The sequence below is a fragment of the Anarhichas minor genome, unplaced genomic scaffold (assembly GCF_050575085.1).
Source record: "Anarhichas minor isolate MPS153535 unplaced genomic scaffold, ASM5057508v1 ptg000095l, whole genome shotgun sequence".
Taxonomy (NCBI): Eukaryota; Metazoa; Chordata; class Actinopteri; order Perciformes; family Anarhichadidae; genus Anarhichas; species Anarhichas minor.
In genome coordinates this window covers 1062501-1082890 of record NW_027466541.1, presented here as the reverse complement: position 1 = coordinate 1082890, position 20390 = coordinate 1062501, and the positions used below count along the sequence as shown (strand labels likewise).

Genomic DNA, 20390 nt, shown 5'->3' with positions numbered 1-20390 from the left:
GGTTTGCCAGAACCTCCTTGAGGCCAACCGAAAGTCCTTCTCCATGGCCTCCCCGAACTCCTCCCATGCCCGAGTTTTAGCATCCGCGACCACCGCAGCTGCAGCCCTTCTGGCCTGCCGGTACCTCTCAGCTGCTTCAGGAGACCCCTAGGCCAACCAGGCCTTGAAGGCCTCCTTCTTCAGCTTGACGACTTCCCTCACCTCCGGTGTCCACCACCGGGTTCTCGGGTTGCCGCCACTACAGGCACCGATGGCCTTCCGACCACAGCTCCTAGCGGCCGCGTCCACAATACAGGCTTTGAACATGGTCCATTCGGATTCCATGTCCCCAACCTCCCTCGGGATGTGTAAGAAGTTCTTCCGGAGGTGGAAGTTAAAGACCTCCCGGACAGGGTCCTCGCCAGATGTTCCCAGTTCACCCTCACTACACGTTTGGGCTTGCCGGGTCTTTCCAACCGGTTCCCCTGCCATCTGATCCAACTCACCACCAGGTGGTGATCAGTTGACAGCTCTGCTCCTCTCTTCACCCGAGTGTCCAAGACATACGGCTGTTACATACATACATACTGTTAATGTATCAATAATACTGTTAATATAATTAAATGTTGCAGAAATGAATGTTGACATGTTTTATATGTCAGGTAATGACTTGGAATAAAGTTGACTAAGGAGTTGAAACACAGAGGTGGGTGATAATTTATACTGTATGCTTTATAAACAGTCGAACCTGACGGGGTCATTTTTGACCCCAGAGGACAACAGGTGTGATTATGTGCTGCCATTAGAAAAATTCAAATGATTCAAGAACAGCATCCTCACTAAACTTTGATATGTACCTCTCTGTGATCAGTCAAATAGTAAAAAAAAAATGTTTGACCCCAGAGGACAAGTGTATGGCAGTCGGGAGGACAACACAAGGGTTTTAATGTATCAGTGATAATCAGTGATAATGTTAATATATGATATCAATAATACTGTTTTGATTTCTACATGTATCTCTTATTTATTTATTTTAATATCAGCTTTACTCCTCTACATAATAATTATTCATATATATTATTAAAATCATATCATAACCCTTTCAAAATAAGACGTGAAACTACTGCGCATGTCCACAAAATCAGCTGTGACGGAGGTGGGGCTTCCGTGACGTACCCGGAAGAGATTCACACGTGCGCTGGTTTGTTCTCTGAGAGTTTCACGGTGAGTTAATTCAGGTTTTATTTGTCTGTTTCTCTTCGTTTCACAAACTGAAGCAGCTGCTGTTAGCATGAGGCTAGCATTAGCTGCTACACACACAAACACACACACACGTGTTACTGTGGTTAAAGTAGGAGCTAACGATGCTAAACAGGATAGCTGTAGCAGACGCTGGTCCCTCTGCGCATCACGCCGGACTCCGTCCAGAGATGTGTCACTTTACCGCTTCCTCTGCTGTGAGACAGTGAAACACGGAGTATAACATCTCATATTGACCCTGAACACATCACCGAGGGGCGGTCTGTAGTTCGGCTCACGTTAAAGGAATCAAACGTTTGTGTCTGTGATGCATTTCCGTTATTCTCGTTGAGCTCCACTGAAACACAGCAGAGAGAAATGCTTCTTAACGCTCGCGCCACTGATTCAAACTGCAGCAGTGAGTCACAGTTTAGAAGCTTCTCACGTTGTTGATGTAAAATCCGACGTTATATAAAATTGTCACGTGTTTTATGGCTTTTGGATCTTCTGTGTTTAGTTTGTCTTCTTTCAGTTTGAGAACATGTTGATGGTTTCTGTATCAGCTAATCCATGACACTCATCAATCTATCAATCAATAACTTTGATAAGGTCATCAGGATCAGTGTCTGTCTGCTGTGACCAGGTGATGACGTCATCAGCAGAGGACCAGCTGTGTCTGAACATCTGCAGCAGCTTCTCTTCCTCCTCCTCTTCCTCCAGGAGGAAGCCTCTGACTGCTCAGCAGAGATGGGCCAGAGTGAGTAATCAATAATCTGATCATCAGTGTTATCAATAATCTGATCATCGGTGTTATCAATAATCTGATCATCGGCGTTATTAATAATCTGATCATCGGCGTTATTAATAATCTGATCATCGGCGTTATCAATAATCTGATCATCTGCGTTATCAATAATCTGATCATCGGCGTTATCAATAATCTGATCATCGGCGTTATCAATAATCTGATCATCGGCGTTATCAATAATCTGATCATCGGAGTTATCAATAATCTGATCATCGGCGTTATCAATAATCTGATCATCGGCGTTATCAATAATCTGATCATCGGAGTTATCAATAATCTGATCATCGGCGTTATCAATAATCTGATCATCGGCGTTATCAATAATCTGATCATCGGCGTTATCAATAATCTGATCATCGGAGTTATCAATAATCTGATCATCGGCGTTATCAATAATCTGATCATCGGCGTTATCAATAATCTGATCATCGGCGTTATCAATAATCTGATCATCGGCGTTATCAATAATCTGATCATCGGCGTTATCAATAATCTGATCATCGGCGTTATCAATAATCTGATCATCGGCGTTATCAATAATCTGATCATCGGCGTTATCAATAATCTGATCATCGGCGTTATCAATAATCTGATCATCGGAGTTATCAATAATCTGATCATCGGAGTTATCAATAATCTGATCATCGGAGTTATCAATAATCTGATCATCGGCGTTATCAATAATCTGATCATCGGAGTTATCAATAATCTGATCATCGGAGTTATCAATAATCTGATCATCGGAGTTATCAATAATCTGATCATCGGAGTTATCAATAATCTGATCATCGGCGTTATCAATAATCTGATCATCGGAGTTATCAATAATCTGATCATCGGAGTTATCAATAATCTGATCATCGGCGTTATCAATAATCTGATCATCGGCGTTATCAATAATCTGATCATCGGCGTTATCAATAATCTGATCATCGGCGTTATCAATAATCTGATCATCGGCGTTATCAATAATCTGATCATCGGCGTTATCAATAATCTGATCATCGGCGTTATCAATAATCTGATCATCGGCGTTATCAATAATCTGATCATCGGCGTTATCAATAATCTGAATACATTCTGTTGGTCCTCCAGAAGAAACAGAATGCAGAGAAGAGGAGGATCGACTCCTCGGAAGAGGAGAAGAAGAAGATGAGGCTGGATGACACAGCAGAAGAAGAAGAGGAGGAGCCAGACACTCAGGTAAACACACCTGTTGCACCAATCAGATGCTTCCAGTGTGAGTCAGCTGATCAGAGACCAGCTGTAGTAAACAAATAAACAAACACCCTTCAATTACTTCAGAGAAGAAGAAATATGAACTTCCTGTCTGCTGTAAATGTGAAGAAGAAATGTGTTGTTCCAGATGTTTTGACACAAGTTTATCCTCCATTTATTCAGGATGATGATGATGTTGTTTGTTGTCATGGTGATGATGTTTACAGACGGACCAGAGGACACCACAGAAGAAGAAGAAGGAGGCAGTGAAGGAAACAAGGAGCATCAAGACTTCCTCTCTGTTCAAACACAATCCAGAAATCCCAGAGATCATCAGGTACACAGCTGCTCTCTGATTGGTCCACAGCCTGATGACATCATCCATCCTGTTGGTTATTGATTATTGATCCGTCCTGTTGATTATTGATCCGTCCTGTTTATCAATTATTGATTATTGATCCGTCCTGTTGATTATTGATCCGTCCTGTTGGTTATTGATTATTGATCCGTCCTGTTGGTTATTGATTATTGATCGTCCTGTTGATTATTGATCGTCCTGTTGATTATTGATCGTCCTGTTGATTATTGATCCGTCCTGTTGGTTATTGATTATTGATCCGTCCTGTTGATTATTGATCGTCCTGTTGATTATTGATCCGTCCTGTTGGTTATTGATTATTAATCCGTCCTGTTGGTTATTGATCGTCCTGTTGATTATTGATCGTCCTGTTGATTATTGATCCATCCTGTTGGTTATTGATTATTAATCCGTCCTGTTGGTTATTGATCGTCCTGTTGATTATTGATCCGTCCTGTTGATTATTGATCCGTCCTGTTGATTATTGATTATTGATCCGTCCTGTTGATTGTTGATTATTGATCCGTCCTGTTGATTATTGATCCGTCCTGTTGATTGTTGATTATTGATCCGTCCTGTTGATTATTGATCGTCCTGTTGATTATTGATCCGTCCTGTTGATTGTTGATTATTGATCCGTCCTGTTTATTGATTATTGATCCGTCCTGTTGGTTATTGATCGTCCTGTTGATTATTGATCCGTCCTGTTGATTATTGATCCGTCCTGTTGATTATTGATTATTGATCCGTCCTGTTGATTATTGATCCGTCCTGTTGATTATTGATCGTCCTGTTGATTATTGATCCGTCCTGTTGGTTATTGATCCGTCCTGTTGGTTATTGATCCGTCCTGTTGGTTATTGATCCGTCCTGTTTATCAATTATTGATTATTGATCCGTCCTGTTGATTATTGATCCATCCTGTTGGTTATTGATTATTGATCCGTCCTGTTGATTATTGATCCGTCCTGTTGGTTATTGATTATTGATCCGTCCTGTTGGTTATTGATCGTCCTGTTGATTATTGATCGTCCTGTTGATTATTGATCCGTCCTGTTGATTGTTGATTATTGATCCGTCCTGTTGATTATTGATCGTTCTATTGATTATTGATCCGTCCTGTTGATTATTGATCCGTCCTGTTGATTATTGATCGTCCTGTTGATTATTGAGCGTCCTGTTGATTATTGATCGTCCTGTTGATTATTGATCGTCCTGTTGATTATTGATTATTGATCGTCCTGTTGATTATTGATCGTCCTGTTGATAATTGATCCGTCCTGTTGATTATTGATCGTCCTGTTGATTATTGATTATTAATCCGTCCTGTTGATTATTGACCCATCCTGTTGATTATTGATTATTAATCCATCCTGTTGATTATTGATTATTGATCCGTCCTGTTGATTATTGATCAGTCCTGTTGATTATTGATCTGTCCTGTTGATTATTGATCCGTCCTGTCGGTTATTGATCTATCCTGTTGAATATTGATTAGTCACTAATTATCTTTAGCCTCCTTTCGTCTTTTAGACCAGTTGTCTCCCAGTTAAAGGAGAAGATTTTCACCAGTGACTCATTTTCCGATCTGGATCTTCATCCACACCTGGTAACACACACACACACACACACTCAGTGACCCATAAAACATTGATAAACTCATCACTGATTTGTTCACATAATAAATAAGATAATAAATACACTTCTGTCATGTTTATTTACCATTATTATTGTTGTTATTTAACCTCATCAGCAGTGTATTAATGTGATCTCTTGTTCTGTAAAATAAATTCATTTTAGTTGAGTGTGCTGTGATTGGCTTGTTTCTGTCCACCAGGTGGCGACACTGAACAAAGTCCTGAATGTTTCCACGGTGACCAGGTCAGTACACACAAACACACACACACTACCAAAGTTAAACATTAAAGTTCATCGTAGTATCTTTAACATTTGTGTGTGTGTTCAGTGTTCAGAAACAGACTATTCCAGTTCTTCTGGCAGGCCGAGACGCTGTGGTTCGTTCTCAGACGGGTTCAGGTGAGACACTAGTACTGTGGTACTACTAGTACTGTTCTTTGGTAGTAGTAGTTCTAGCACTGTGGTAGCATTAGTTCTGTGGGACTAGTAGTACTGTTCTGTGATAGTTGTACTGTGGGACTACTAGTACTACTAGTACTGTGGGATTAGTAGTACTATTCTTTGGGACTAGTAGTACTGTGGGACTAGTAGTACTGTTCTGTGGTAGTAGTAGTTCTAGTACTGTAGTAGTAGTAGTACTTTAACAAGGAGCTGCAGGTCTCAGTCTTTAGTGTCTCCTCAGGTAAGACCCTGTCCTACGCCATCCCCGTGGTCCAGAGTCTGCAGGCGGTCCAGCAGAAGGTCTGCAGGTCTGATGGTCCCCTGGCCGTCGTCATCGTCCCCACCAGAGAGGTCTGACACACACCTGGTCTCTTAAAGGGCCAGTGTCCTCTAACATGACATCACTGTTTATCAACTGTTCCATTATTGATTCACGTCACTGTTATTGATTCACTTCACTATTATTGATTCACTTCACTATTATTGATTCACGTCACTGTTATTGATTCGCGTCACTGTTATTGATTCGCGTCACTGTTATTGATTCGCGTCACTGTTATTGATTCGCGTCACTGTTATTGATTCACGTCACTGTTATTGATTCACAGCTCCGCTGTCACAAGGACAGATACAGGAGAACATTCCTTCCCACTGTAATAAGACTTTAAATAAATCACCTCTGGCCAAATCAATCACACAAATATAACACCGTTACACTGTTGTTTGTTTGGCTTAATCTTGCACTACTCTTTAATTTATTTAATATTATTCTATTTTATTGTATATATTGTGCATTTTTATATTTTATATTTTTACTGTTATTTTTATTGCTAGCTGTTTCCAGTCTTTATGCTAAGCTAGGCTAACCATGTCCTGATCATCACTCACGGAGACACTACAAACCTGTTGAACTGCTCCTTTAATGTGGATCTAAATCTCTTCCTGTCTGTCTCTCTTCCTGTCTGTCTCTCTTTCTGTCTGTCTCTCGGTCCCTCAGCTGGCCCAGCAGACGTTCCAGATCTTCCAGAAGCTCCTGAAGGTAACACAAAGCATCATATGAGTCAGATATTGGGATGTTTGATGTTTTAGTTCCTACGTCGTCTCTTCTTCTCTCCTGTAAACTATGAAATGTTTTATGTAATATTTCTTGTTTCCTTCTGATGTTTAAAGACAAAGTGAATCCTGTTAGTTCAGTTCTGACCCATGTGGATCAAAGATTTGTGACTGTATTCGATCACTAGTCTGCAAAGGGGATTTATTTTGAAAGTTAACCCACTTGCTGCTCTTCAATAATAGTCCCACTGCATCAGACGTCCCCTCTGGCCTCTATTTGTTCCTCTGTAGCCGTTCACCTGGATCGTCCCCGGAGTCCTGATGGGAGGAGAGAAGAGGAAGTCAGAGAAGGCCAGGTGACCTCCTCCTCCTCTAGTCTTTATCCTCTAGTCTTCTTCCTCCTCTATTCTGTATCCTCTAGTCTGTATCCTCTAGTCTGTATCCTCTAGTCTTCATCCTCCTCTAGTCTATCCTCTAGTATGTATCCTCTAGTCTTCTTCCTCCTCTAGTCTTCTTCCTCCTCTAGTCTTCTTCCTCCTCGAGTCTGTATCCTCTAGTCTGTATCCTCTAGTCTTCTTCCTCTAGTCTGTATCCTCTAGTCTTTTTCCTCTAGTCTTCTTCCTCCTCTAGTCTGTATCCTCTAGTCTGTATCCTCTAGTCTGTATCCTCTAGTCTTCTTCCTCCTCTAGTCTTCTTCCTCCTCTAGTCTGTATCCTCTAGTCTTTTTCCTCTAGTCTTCTTCCTCCTCTAGTCTGTATCATCTAGTCTGTATCCTCTAGTCTTCTTCCTCCTCTAGTCTGTATCCTCTAGTCTGTATCCTCTAGTCTGTATCCTCTAGTCTGTATCCTCTCGTCTTCTTCCTCCTCTAGTCTGTATCCTCTAGTCTGTATCCTCTAGTCTTCTTCCTCCTCGAGTATGTATCCTCTAGTCTGTATCCTCTAGTCTGTATCCTCTAGTCTTCTTCCTCCTCTAGTCTTCTTCCTCCTCTAGTCTGTATCCTCTAGTCTTTTTCCTCTAGTCTTCTTCCTCCTCTAGTCTGTATCATCTAGTCTGTATCCTCTAGTCTTCTTCCTCCTCTAGTCTGTATCCTCTAGTCTGTATCCTCCAGTCTGTATCCTCTAGTCTGTATCCTCTAGTCTTCTTCCTCCTCTAGTCTGTATCCTCTCGTCTTTATCCTCTCGTCTTTATCCTCTCGTCTTCATCCTCTAGTCTTCATCCTCTAGTCTTCATCCTCTAGTCTACATCCTCCTCTAGTCTACATCCTCCTCTAGTCTTTATCCTCTAGTCTTTATCCTCTCGTCTTTATCCTCTCGTCTTCATCCTCTCGTCTTCATCCTCTCGTCTTTATCCTCTCGTCTTTATCCTCTCGTCTTTATCCTCGTCTTTATCCTCTCGTCTTCATCCTCTCGTCTTCATCCTCTCGTCTTCATCCTCTCGTCTTTATCCTCTTCTCTTCATCCTCTAGTCTACATCCTCCTCTCGTCTACATCCTCTCGTCTTCATCCTCTAGTCTACATCCTCTAGTCCAGGGGTCTTCAACGTTTTTCAGGCCAAGGACCCCCAAACTGATAGAGATGGAGCAGGGACCCCCGACTATATATATTGTATAAAAATGTGTTTTATATTAAATGGGCCTAGTGCCGTGTATAAACATACCTCTTTATTGTGCATTCAATACTAAGCTATTCAAATAATACACAGGTTCATATATTCATGTTATTTTAAACATGTGCAAGGTACAGTGAGTAGGGAGGCCGTGACACTGCCATTTATAAACACACCTTGTCAGCTGATACCAATGCCAATATCAACATTGTCTGTTAATTGCATGATAATCATCATACAAGCTATTCAGATTGACGTTGTTATTTTAAATATAAATGTGGAAACATAAATGAGTGATGGCCTATTAGTGCCACTGCCATGCATAAACATACCTGTTATCTTGCATACAATACTGAACTATTAATATAATGGACACATTCATGTTTTGGGAATCAACCAAAAATTTCGCGGACCCCCTGTTGAAGACCTCTGCTCTAGCCTACATCCTCTAGTCTACATCCTCCTCTAGTCTTTATCCTCTAGTCTTTATCCTCCTCTAGTCTTTATCCTCTAGTCTTTATCCTCCTCTAGTCTTTATCCTCTAGTCTTTATCCTCCTCTAGTCTTTATCCTCCTCTAGTCTTTATCCTCCTCTAGTCTTTATCCTCCTCTAGTCTTTATCCTCTAGTCGTTATCCTCCTCTAGTCGTTATCCTCCTCTAGTCTTTATCCTCTAGTCTACATCCTCTAGTCTTTATCCTCCTCTAGTCTTTATCCTCCTCTAGTCTTTATCCTCTAGTCTTTATCCTCCTCTAGTCTCCATCTTATAGTCTACATCCTCTAGTCTTTATCCTCCTCGAGTCTACATCCTCTAGTCTTTATCCTCCTCGAGTCTTTATCCTCCTCTAGTCTCCATCTTATAGTCTTTATCCCCCTCTAGTCTCCATCTTATAGTCTTTGTCCTCCTCTAGTCTTTATCCTCTAGTCTCCATCTTATAGTCTTTATCCTCTAGTCTTTATCCTCCTCTAGTCTCCATCTTATAGTCTTTATCCTCTAGTCTTTATCCTCCTCTAGTCTCCATCTTATAGTCTTTATCCTCTAGTCTTTATCCTCCTCTAGTCTAACGTTCTGCCAGCGGTTCTAAAGGTTTCAGGAATCCTTGAGTTGGTTCTAGAGACCTTGAGAAGGTTCAAGGTGTCCAGGAGGAGGTTGTGATTGACCTAAATAAGGGTTTCAGGAATAATTTAGAAAGTTGTCTATAAGCAGAAGAAGTTCTATGAATTCTTGTTGAAGCTTTAGAGGTCCTTGAGAAGTTAGAGTCCTGGAAGAGGTTTTAAAGCAAACACAAATTAAATAGTGCTGAAATTCCAGAAACTTTCCTGAGGAACTTCAGCCAGAATAAACCTCAGGGAGTCATTAGGAAGTAAAGGGTTTGTCCTCTGGAGAGCAGGACATGTTCAGAGACTCGTTTCTGTAGCTCAAACTGACTGATGACTGTCTTCAGGCTTCGTAAAGGAATCAACATCCTGGTTTCAACTCCTGGACGTCTGGTGGATCACATCAAAAACACCTTGAGCATCGCCTTCAGTGGCGTCCGCTGGCTCATCCTGGACGAGGCCGACCGGTAACTTTCTACCTTCTTTAATGTTTACAGTCTGTAGCAAGTGGAGGAAGTCAACCTGTTGGTTTATGGGCGGCAATGTTACAACAAACTTGATGAAGTAAACACACGGTGAAAGGGTTAAAGTTGAAAGAAGAAAACACGGACATCGTTCTGGTAGAGACCTGTCAATCACCGTGTAGCCCCGCCCTAAAGCATCCCCTGCTTTATGGTCTGTTTGACTCTAAATGGACATCATGCTGTATTGAAGAAGACTTGAAACTTGAGATTGAGACCATAAACTCATGTTTACAATGTTTACTGAGGTAATAAATCAAGAGAGAAGTAGTCATTTTCTCATAGACTTCTATACAACCAGAGGAGTCGCCCCCTGGTGAACAGTAGAGAGAATGCAGCTTTAACACATGAAGCACTGGAGGTTGATGACTGGTTCTTAGTCGAGTAACAAACAGTTAGTTTCAGTTTAAATGTCGTCTGAATCTTTATTTAAAGACATTCAGGTGATTTTCATGATTTGAGATTAAACGGAAGAGGACCAAAAATCGAGCCTTGAGGAACTCCACGTCAGTTCTTTCAGATATAAAGTGACAGATTTTTGTGTGTGTTCAGGACGTTGGACTTGGGTTTTGAGAAGGATCTGACCGTCATATTAAACAGTCTGAACTCTACTGGACCGAGCAGACAGAACGTCCTACTGTCTGCTACGTTAACTCACGGTAAATATATACCTTCTGTCTTTAGTTTTTAATCTTTGATTCCTTTTATTAGGGCCCGAGCACCGACGTAGTCGGAGCGGAGGACCTATTGTTATTCTAATGTTTATTATTATTATTATTATTATTATTATTACTTTTCCACTTTCATCGCAAAAAGGAGGTGCTTGGGATACTGGGAATTTTGTGAAATTTGGCACGCAAGTCAGAATTTGCGAAAATTGCAGTCTGATTGGGGTGTCCAGCTGCGGTATGAAATATTGGCTCGATAGCGCCACCTATTGAGTAGCCCCAACATCGGGTTTCACCTAGCTGTATGAAATTTGGTAGGTATGTGGAACGTGATGAGATGCACAAAAAATCCTCTTGGAGTTTTTCATTAAACCAAACAGGAAGTCGGCCATTTTGACTTTTAGGACATTTTTTGACCATTTCAAGGCGTCATACTTTAACATACTCCTCCCAGAGATTTGACCCGATTGACTTCAGATGAGACCGTGGCAGTGAAAGGTTACTCAAAAATCAAAAAGTTATCAAACTATGTGTCCGTGGCGCGGCGTAAAAAAAAACACCATTCGCCGCGAAACAGGAAGTTGTTGTAACTTGGGCATACATTGTCTAATCTGCTCCAAATCTCTCATATGTCATAACATCCTGACCCGGAACACATCCATATGACAATATCGAATCATAGTGATAGCGCCACCTAGTGGCAACTGGAAGTTGTACGTTTTGTACTTTGACATCCTGCTCCTCACAGATTAATCAAATCCCTCTAAAATGTTGTCAGAAAAGCTTTAAGACCTTGATAATGCTTCATTGTGAAAATCGTAAGAAGTTGTTGAAGGGCGGCGACGTGGCGGTTCGGCGAATTTCGATCCTTCGCCATGAACGAATAAACTGATGTAACTCGACTCCACATCATCAGATCTTTACCAGATTTCACATGTTTGATTAGACTCCAGGCCTGAAGACATCTGCAGGCCAGTTTTGAATCATAGTCATAGCGCCACCTACTGGTAACAGGAAGTTAAAGGCTTTATACTTTGGCTTGGTTCTCTTAGTAAATCAGATCAACATCAAATTAGTTCCACACAAATGTAAGAAGTTCATAATGCCAGTTCATGAAGCTTTTGATGTTTCGTTGAACGCCGTTGCCGTGGCGACGCAGTCTTCGCCGTGAAAAACGAAGGTAATTTTGAGAGGCTAGAAATGCTCGAAACATAAGCAAACTTTGCATACACATTTAAAGCCCAAAATGTAGTTATATAATATGATTGTATTGGTTCAGAGTGGCAAATCGGCTCAATAGCGCCCCCTACAAACTTTCGACGAAGCAGCCCTCGCTGTACGTTTCACATACATTTACAAAATTTGGTAGGCACATGTATCACATGTGGACTTAAAATAAAGTCTCTTGGGACCATGCTCTAAACCCAACCGGAAGTCAGCCATTTTGAATTTTGTATGAATTTCTCGTGGTTTTTTTCCATTTCCAGGTGCTGTACTACAAACTCCTCCTAGGGAATTAATCCGATCAGCTTAGAATTTGGTCAGAACAATCTAAAGACCTTAGCGACTAAAAGTTACTAAAAGCTTTAGGTTTCATCGAATGACGTGGATATGGTGTGATGGCCATTTTACATGGTTCGCCATCATCCATCAAGCTGTTGTAACTCAACTGTACTTTGTCAAAACTGTCCCAAACTTGACATGCTTGTTGACTGTCATGGCTTTAGGACTTCTGCATGTCAATATTAACTCATAGTCATAGCGCCACCTACTGATAAGCACGGACGTAAGCAGGATTCTATAATTACAGCGGCCCAAACACTGAACTTATTGAAAGGGTTTGTGGGCACACCATGAGAAAAAGACTTCTCTGATCTAAATATGTGCAAACTAAGATGCTTGGAGAGCAAACGTTAGATAACAGTGGATTTTCAAACCATGTCAGTGGGCATTAGTATAAATGATCTGTCCAGAGCTTCTTCATGAGAATCAGATTAAACGTTATAATGAATGCTTCACACTACAGTCTAAAGTTACAGAAGAACTTAAAATGAAAACAGTATCAAATTAAAGTGTTCAAGTAACAGCAAATGGCACTACTGTTTTGTTAACTTTCATGTAAGTCCAAATACAATCAGCAGGACACTGCAGGGAGTTGAACCTCATCCCAGTAAACTGTCAGTCTGTTATGTTACAAACACTGAAGCACATTCACACACATTCATTTTCTTAATGATCTTTAAAGGCTTACATTTATGATTGTATCGGAGGTACACTCAAAACATTTGAGGATTTAGACCTGGCAACATGATCTTGCTACGCTGCTGCTCGACGCAGGAAATATCATCTAACTCGTGCACGCAGAGTGTGATGGTCACAGAAATGCATGGCCAGAGTCCTGCCAGTACCCTCGACGTGCGTGAAGTTGCGAGGGCCCGATCAATGCTGCTCGCAGCTTTAATTTCATTTGAATTTAATTAGACTCTTTTCTCTTTCGGGTAACTTTACTTTTAAGGGTTTACAAACTGTGACAAAGTCGAAACAACTGGAAAATAACTTACATATTTGCTTAAATTTAGAAAAAGTTTCAGATTTATCCTGTGATCAGTTTGTCTGCAGTGAACTCATGAATGTACGGATAAATATCACTGTGATACCGAAGGAAACTGAACAACAGGAAGTCTAAGTCAAGTTCTGCAGCATCTTTTTATATAATTTCTAGTTTATTCTGAATGGACATAGGAGACAAAATAGATGATAATGGGTTTTATCCGTCGCCATCTTGGTTTTATGCGGAAGCCGTACTGGTTTTTGGACGTAACCATCTTGTTTTTTATAATGGATAATAATAATGTCAAAATAAGAGTCTCATGTCTTTGGGTTCACATGTGATGAGTCGTGAGTTTTAACGTCCTGCTGTGTTTCAGGTGTAACTCGGTTAGCAGACGTTTGTCTTAATGACCCGGTCGACATTCAGGTTTCTTGCCCCGCCTCCTCTGACCTCACCACCACCAGCCCCGCCTCCTCTGACCCCAGCGCAGCCGGCCAGTCGGAGAGCTTTGCTCTGCCCGAGGCTCTCAAGCAGTACGTGGTGGTGGTTCCCAGTAAGATCAGACTGGTCTGTCTGGCTGCTTTCATACTGGACAAATGCAAGGTAGACGATATGAATACATGTTCATGGTAAGAAATACATAATATAGTAATGAATATATGATATATCACTGTATACAACTAATGCACTATAGATTTAAAACCCTTCACATTCCCACTACATCTCCGGTCCAGACACCTGGCTCAGGTGGTTTTCAGTTGCAGCGACCTGATTCGTTGTCAGTTAACGGTCACCATGGTGACAGACTGTTGTCGTTCAGTTTTCCCAGAACAACAAACTCATCGTCTTCACCTCGAGCTGCGAGGCCGTCGAGTTCCTCCACGGCCTCTTCACCTCCGTCCTCTCCGGGCCCTCCTCCAATCAGGGGCCTCGGCTCAGCTTCCTGCGTCTCCACGGCAACATGAAGCAGGAGGTAAAGACGTCCGTCCAACGTTTCTTCTTCTCTCTGCTTTTTATCTGAGCTGAACTCAAAAGTGTGAGTTTGTTTTCTCCACCAGGAGCGCTCAGACGTCTTCCAGCAGTTTTCAGTGTCTCAGAGTGGAGTTCTGCTGTGTACGGTCAGTGTTTCTGTTCATCGCAGTGGTTACACGTCACTCTACATGCTACGTTACATGTTATATCCATGTTCACATGTCACTCTACATGCTACGTTATACTTTATGTTATAAAGATGAATCATGTGTGTGTTTCAGGACGTAGCAGCCAGAGGTCTGGACCTTCAACAGGTCACCTGGATCATTCAGGTATCTATTGAAATTCAATGTTTTTAGAGGCCTAAAGATGTGAATGTGTCCGTCTTGTTTTTTATCCGTCGCCATCTCGTGTGTTCACAGTACACTCCTCCGACGACTGCAGCAGAGTACGTTCATCGAGTCGGTCGGACGGCTCGTATTGGAGGAAGAGGAAGCAGCCTCCTCTTCCTCACTCCTGCTGAGACCGCTTTCGTCACCGAGCTGGCCAATCACAACATCAGGTCTGTTGTAGTACTTTCTCAGTACCATAGAGATTACTACTGATGGTGCTGGTCTAGTATTTCTGTTGGTCCAACTCCTGGTTTTGACCGTGTGGGCGGGTTTTGTTGTGTTTCAGCCTATCGGACCTGAAGTTGCAGGACATCCTGTCCAGTCTGATGATAGATGACACCTACAAGGGGCGGGGCAAATACCACAGCAAGGTAAGACTCCTTTGTTCACTCACACCGAGCTCCAGAGACCTCTTAGAACCTAGCTTTAGAGAGCTAAAGGGTCTGGGAGGTCTCTATGGTGGTTCCAGGTAACTTCACCTGTCTGCCTGTCTCTCTACCTGTCTGTCTGTCTGTCAGACTTCATCTAAAGCTCTGGAGCAGGAGACCAGAGAGAGGGCGACTGTTCTCCAGACGGAGTTTGAGAACTTTGTTCACTCAGACGTTCAGTCGGTGCAGAACGCCAAGAGAGGTATGTGACCCTCAGTGTCAGTTATTCAGGGTTATGATTCACTTCCTGTGTTGACACGTGTCTCTGTGATGTCGCTGTGATGTCATCAGCGCTGCAGTCCTTCCTGCGAGCATACACCGCCTACCCCTCCCGCCTCAAACACATCTTCCACATCCGCTCCCTCCACCTGGGACACACGGCCAAGAGCTTCGGCCTCAGAGACGCTCCGCAGGGCCTCAGAGCAGCCTCGGGCCCTTGGGCCAGGACCCACAACAAGAACCAGAACCACAACAAGGACACCAGCAGCCAGACTGCAGCAGCAAGGAGGTGAGAGACTGATGGTGTGTGTGTGTGTGTGTGTGTGTGTGTGTGTGTGTGTGTGTGTGTGTGTGTGTGTGTGTGTGTGTGTGTGTGTGTGTGTGTGTGTGTGTGTGTGTGTGTGTGTGTGTGTGTGTGTGTGTGTGTGTGTGTGTGTGTGTGTGTGTGTGTGGTCACACCGTGTCCAGACAAGCCTGCTGTGAGGAGCAGCTGTTAACAACAACACACACACTGCCAGTGGTCAATAGAGACATAATTACAGGTGTGTGTGTGTGTCCCTCCACCAGTATCCCACAATCCTTTGGGTGCTGGTTGTGTAATGATGTCACGACATTGGTTAGATACATTGTGTGTATTTCTCCTTCAGTACGTTTGTTCTTTGTTATTATTAATCATCACTGTTATTGAGCCACAGGTCTTAGTGTTGAAGTGTTGAAGGGTTGTAGTGTTACGGTTGTAGTGTTACGGTTGTAGTGTTGAGGTTGTAGTGTTACGGTGTTGAAGTGTTACGGTGTTGAAGTGTTGTAGTGTTACGGTTGTAGTGTTACAGTTGAAGTGTTGTAGTGTTACGGTTGTAGTGTTACGGTTGTAGTGTTACGGTTGTAGTGTTACGGTTGTAGTGTTAAGGCTGTAGTGTTAAGGCTGTAGTGATGTAGTGTTGAGGTTGAAGTGTTACGGTGTTGTAGTGTTACGGCTGTAGTGTTACGGATGTAGTGTTGAGGTTGAAGTGTTACGGTGTTGAAGTGTTGTAGTGTTGTAGTGTTACGGTTGTAGTGTTACAGTTGAAGTGTTGTAGTGTTACGGTTGTAGTGTTACGGTTGTAGTGTTAAGGCTGTAGTGATGTAGTGTTGAGGTTGAAGTGTTATGGTGTTGTAGTGTTACGGCTGTAGTGTTACGGTTGTAGTGTTACGGTTGTAGTGTTAAGGCTGTAGTGTTAAGGCTGTAGTGATGTAGTGTTGAGGTTGAAGTGTTACGGTGTTGTAGTGTTACGGCTGTAGTGTTAAGGCTGTAGTGTTACGGATGTAGTGTTGAGGTTGAAGTGTTGTAGTGTTACGGTTGTAGTGGTAAAGCTGTAGTGTTACGGTTGTAGTGATGTAGTGTTGAGGTTGAAGTGTTGCGGTGTTGAAGTATTGTAGTGTTACGGTTGTTGTTGTAGCTTTGACTCTCAGTGACACGAGACTGAAACCAGACTCGTGGATGTTTTCCTCGTCTTCAGGTTTTCCGCCCGTCAGCTGCTGCACTCCGAGTTCTCCAGCGGGTTGGAGGGAGCAGACGGCAAGAAGAAGAAGAAGAAGAAGAAGTTTGGTCAGTCAGGAGAGGAAGAGGAGGAGGTGAGCAGAGGAGACGAGCTGCAGACAGCCGCCTGATCCAGCCAGTCAGATTCCTTCTTCCCCGTCAGGTGTTCAGAAGACATTGATGTCGTCAGTGAAGTGTTGAGGAAACAAACATGACGCTTTAGTTCCGTCTGAACACATTTCAAGTTTCTGAAACTTTGTCCTTAAGTTTGTCCTCCGGTGCTGCTCTCTGATTGGTCAACAGCTTCTTCACTCTTTTTAAACAGTGAATGTGTTTTTATTTACTTTGACTTTCAGGAGAAACATTTAGAAACAAACTGTTTTTGGACAAACTGAACTGAAGATGATTCATTGTTTAGTTCTTCAGAAATATGTGATGAAGATGTTTGTCAGATATTTAAATATGAAAAACATGTTTTTTGTACTCTGATGAAGATTTATTGGAAAATAAAATGTTTTCTTTGCTCTCGAAGGCAAAACACTGAAGTTGTGTGAACGCAGTCTTACTTCATACTGTATATTCAGTAATACTACAGTAACTCTACAGTAATACTACAATAATACTGTGGTATTTCTACAGTAAGAACTCTAAATATTAAAATGTTTAGAAGCTCAGTTGGTTGAAGAGTTTCTGTTAAAGAGAAAAGGTTTCTGGTCTCTTAACATCATTAATATTTCATCATTAATCGATCTGTTCATGTGGATCTGATTTAATGAACCTTCTCATCAAATGATTGATCAGACTTCATGATCAATAAACTCCGATGGTTCTGTTTATCTTGTGGAACAATCCGCTGATTGAACTCTAGATGAGTCCAAACACCCAACAGAGTCCCAGTCAGCCTCATGAGACCAGGACTAAGACCGGGACCAGTCAGAGACCAGACCCCTGTCACCGTGAGTCCAGACCAACCAGGACTTTACCAAACCCCATGAAACCAGAACAAGTACCAGATGAGTCCAATCTAAAACCCTTAAAGCCAAAATACAATCCGTAAGAAGACTCTTCAGTTCTTTCACACTTTGTTTAATCAGAAACATTGAAGATACAAAACCAACCGTAACGGAGTAACACCAACAATGATTTGCATATTTATTGTAAATATAAAAAACTGAACTAGTCGTCTTCGTCTCTCAGATTTGAACTTTGAGTCTGACATTAAGGACAGAACCACGTTTAGTTTATCTTCTGGTCCAGCCTCCATCTGAACAACCTGTGGTCCTTTTTAACGTGATGTGATGTCACACCTGCTTGACCAATCATGAGCGACGTCATTGCCTCCAGTACTTGAAAGTACCTCAACCTGGAGTTGACTCCTGACCAGGGTCCAAGTTTAGTTCCAGGAACTGGTCCCTCTAGCCAGTGTCGAGTCGTGAACCAGAGACCAGGACCATGTCGTCAGGAACATCCTGCAGCTGAAGAGGATCAATAGAAGTCTCTTTCATCACTTTAATAATCAAACGTTCTGTAGAAACCAGTGCTACCAGCGTGCCGGTGTCAGTGGGGGTGTGGTCCGCTGTGGGTTAGGACTCGAGGAAGCAGGGGCGGGACCTGGTGGTGGGAGGCAGGGCCTCGGTACAGGTAGAGGTCCGGTGTGGGCGGGGCACGAGGATACAGGAAGTGTGTGGGCAGGAACATCCTGCCGGCTTCAGCCAGCAGCTCCAAACCAACAGCTGACTGACGCTTCCACTTCGTTCTGTGGGAGGAACACGATTCATAACATGTTCATCATCATCTTAGTATTCATAATTTAACAACATACCAGGATCTGAGCCCTGAACATGTAAACCTGATCCCACAAGGTTTTATCTTGTTTTCTTATTTACAAGTTATTAGTTTATTTATTAAAGATCATCGATGAACATTTAATTTATTATTTCCTGTCACACAAGATAAAATTCATCTTTTTACGTAGAAGTTAACATTTAAACATATCCTTTTATCTTTGCTTTTTATAATCAAACACATTAAATCTTTTATGTCTTTGGTCGAAAAATTAAAAGAAATCCTTCAAAACAATAAGTTCTGAATAAAGTCGAGATCGTTCGACCCAAACTGTCCAAATGATGATTCATGTAGACGATACGGCCAATCACAGCACAGGATTCTTTGTGGGCGTGGAGCAATAACAATGAATGAATTAATAATAGATCAGTGCTGCTCGCTGTGACTCTGCACTAAAAGCTCCAGATTTTTTTCTGCATTAATTATTAATCATTGATTACAGCACACACTGCTGAACTATTAATCACACTATGTTCATTATTAATCTGAGACAGACAGCTAAAATAATCTTTGTTTTGTTCTGGTAGTAAATTAGCTCTCGTATTGTAAATGTTGACCCTTATGTATTTATTTAATATGTTTATCTCATGTCTTGTATTCGATGCTTTATATTATGCAGTTGTATATTTTAAATTTACCATCTACTGATGAAGATCAGCTACAAAGAGACACAAGACGACCACAAAGAGACACAAGACGACCACACAGAGACACAAGACGATCACACAGAGACACAAGACGATCACACAGAGACACAAGACGACCACAAAGACACAAGATGACCACACGGAGACACAAGACGACCACACAGACACAAGACGACCACAAAGACAAAAGACGACCACAAAGAGACACAAGACGACCACACAGAGACACAAGACGACCACAAAGAGACACAAGACGACCACACAGACACAAGACGACCACAAAGAGACACAATACGACCACAAAGAGACAAGATGACCACAAAGAGACACAAGACGACCACAAAGAGACACAAGACGACCACAGACAGACACAAGACGACCACAGACACACAAGACGACCACAAAGAGACACAAGATGACCACAAAGAGACACAAGACGACCACACAGAGACACAAGACAACCACAAAGAGACAAGACGACCACAGAGGGACACAAGACGACCACAAAGACACAAGATGACCACAAAGAGACACAAGACGACCACAGAGACACAAGACGACCACAAGGAGACACAAGACGACCACAAAGAGACACAAGACGACCACAAGGAGACACAAGACGACCACAAAGAGACACAAGATGACCACAAGGAGACACAAGACGACCACACAGAGACAAGACGACCACAGACAGACCAGGTCTCATATGTTTCTTGTATACGTTACTGTTCTGGGACCAGGTCTTGTATGTTTCCTGTATATGTTACCTCCTGTTCTGGTACCAGGTCTTGACCTGGGTGTCGCTGAGCTGCAGTGAAGCAGCGAGCTCCATGCGGTCCTGGACACTCAGGTACTTCTGTTTCTGGAAGCTTCTCTCGAGCTTCGACAGCTGCTGGTCGCTGAACGCAGTCCGAGCTTTACGAGGTTTCTTCAGACGTTCCATCGCCGGGTCTGAGGGCCCGCCCACTGAGTGATTGACAGGTAGACATGACATCACATAAGACCTGTCAGGTGATTGGTCAGTGAGCATTTAGTCCTGGAGTTATTACTGACCTCTGGATCTCTGCAGGTCCTGAATCTGTTTTCTGAAAATGAATCTGAGCTGAAAACATTAAGTAAATATTCTTAAATGAATATGAATGTGATCATAACAAAAACAAAATATTTGAATACTTTAAATATGTCTGCTAGTTGTC

At 42.3% G+C, this 20390-nt stretch overlaps 2 protein-coding genes across 4 annotated transcripts in view; one reads left to right on the top strand and one right to left on the bottom strand.

Moving 5' to 3' along the window:
• Window positions 1-1155: 1155 nt before the first annotated feature.
• ddx31 (DEAD (Asp-Glu-Ala-Asp) box polypeptide 31) lies at window positions 1156-17247 on the top strand. 3 transcript variants are annotated; one of them, XM_076082518.1, is made up of 21 exons: window positions 1156-1203; window positions 1836-1975; window positions 3122-3229; window positions 3472-3581; window positions 5136-5211; window positions 5440-5483; window positions 5569-5639; window positions 5923-6032; window positions 6679-6720; window positions 7026-7090; window positions 9783-9902; window positions 10509-10615; window positions 13552-13778; window positions 13996-14148; window positions 14234-14293; window positions 14429-14479; window positions 14570-14709; window positions 14826-14910; window positions 15058-15169; window positions 15259-15475; window positions 16683-17247. In XM_076082518.1, the coding sequence occupies exons 2-21, from the start codon at window positions 1865-1867 to the stop codon at window positions 16831-16833; spliced, it is 2160 nt and encodes a 719-aa protein (XP_075938633.1). In that variant the 5' UTR covers window positions 1156-1203; window positions 1836-1864; the 3' UTR covers window positions 16834-17247. The 3 variants fall into 3 exon arrangements, with proteins under 3 accessions (XP_075938633.1, XP_075938632.1, XP_075938634.1); XM_076082517.1 differs by having other exon boundaries at window positions 1161-1203; window positions 1828-1975; XM_076082519.1 differs by having other exon boundaries at window positions 1172-1203; window positions 1862-1975.
• A 535-nt stretch (window positions 17248-17782) lies between these two features.
• Window positions 17783-20390, bottom strand: part of barhl1a (BarH-like homeobox 1a) — a 6127-nt gene continuing 3519 nt past the window's right edge. Inside the window, exons 3-4 of the mRNA XM_076082484.1 lie at window positions 19962-20160; window positions 17783-18458 (exon numbers count right to left, since the gene is read on the bottom strand). Of these exons, the coding sequence (XP_075938599.1) occupies window positions 18260-18458; window positions 19962-20160 (398 nt within the window). The 3' untranslated portion in view covers window positions 17783-18259. The remainder of the gene's footprint in view (window positions 18459-19961; window positions 20161-20390) is intronic.

Excerpts from the sequence above, each read along its gene's own strand:
- ddx31 (XM_076082518.1), top strand. The coding sequence starts at position 1,865 with ATGACGTCATCAGCAGAGGACCAGCTGTGTCTGAACATCTGCAGCAGC. Across the intron at positions 6,033-6,678 it reads TCATCGTCCCCACCAGAGAG|CTGGCCCAGCAGACGTTCCA; the intron begins GTCTGACACACA and ends TCGGTCCCTCAG. Across the intron at positions 10,616-13,551 it reads GTCTGCTACGTTAACTCACG|GTGTAACTCGGTTAGCAGAC; the intron begins GTAAATATATAC and ends GCTGTGTTTCAG.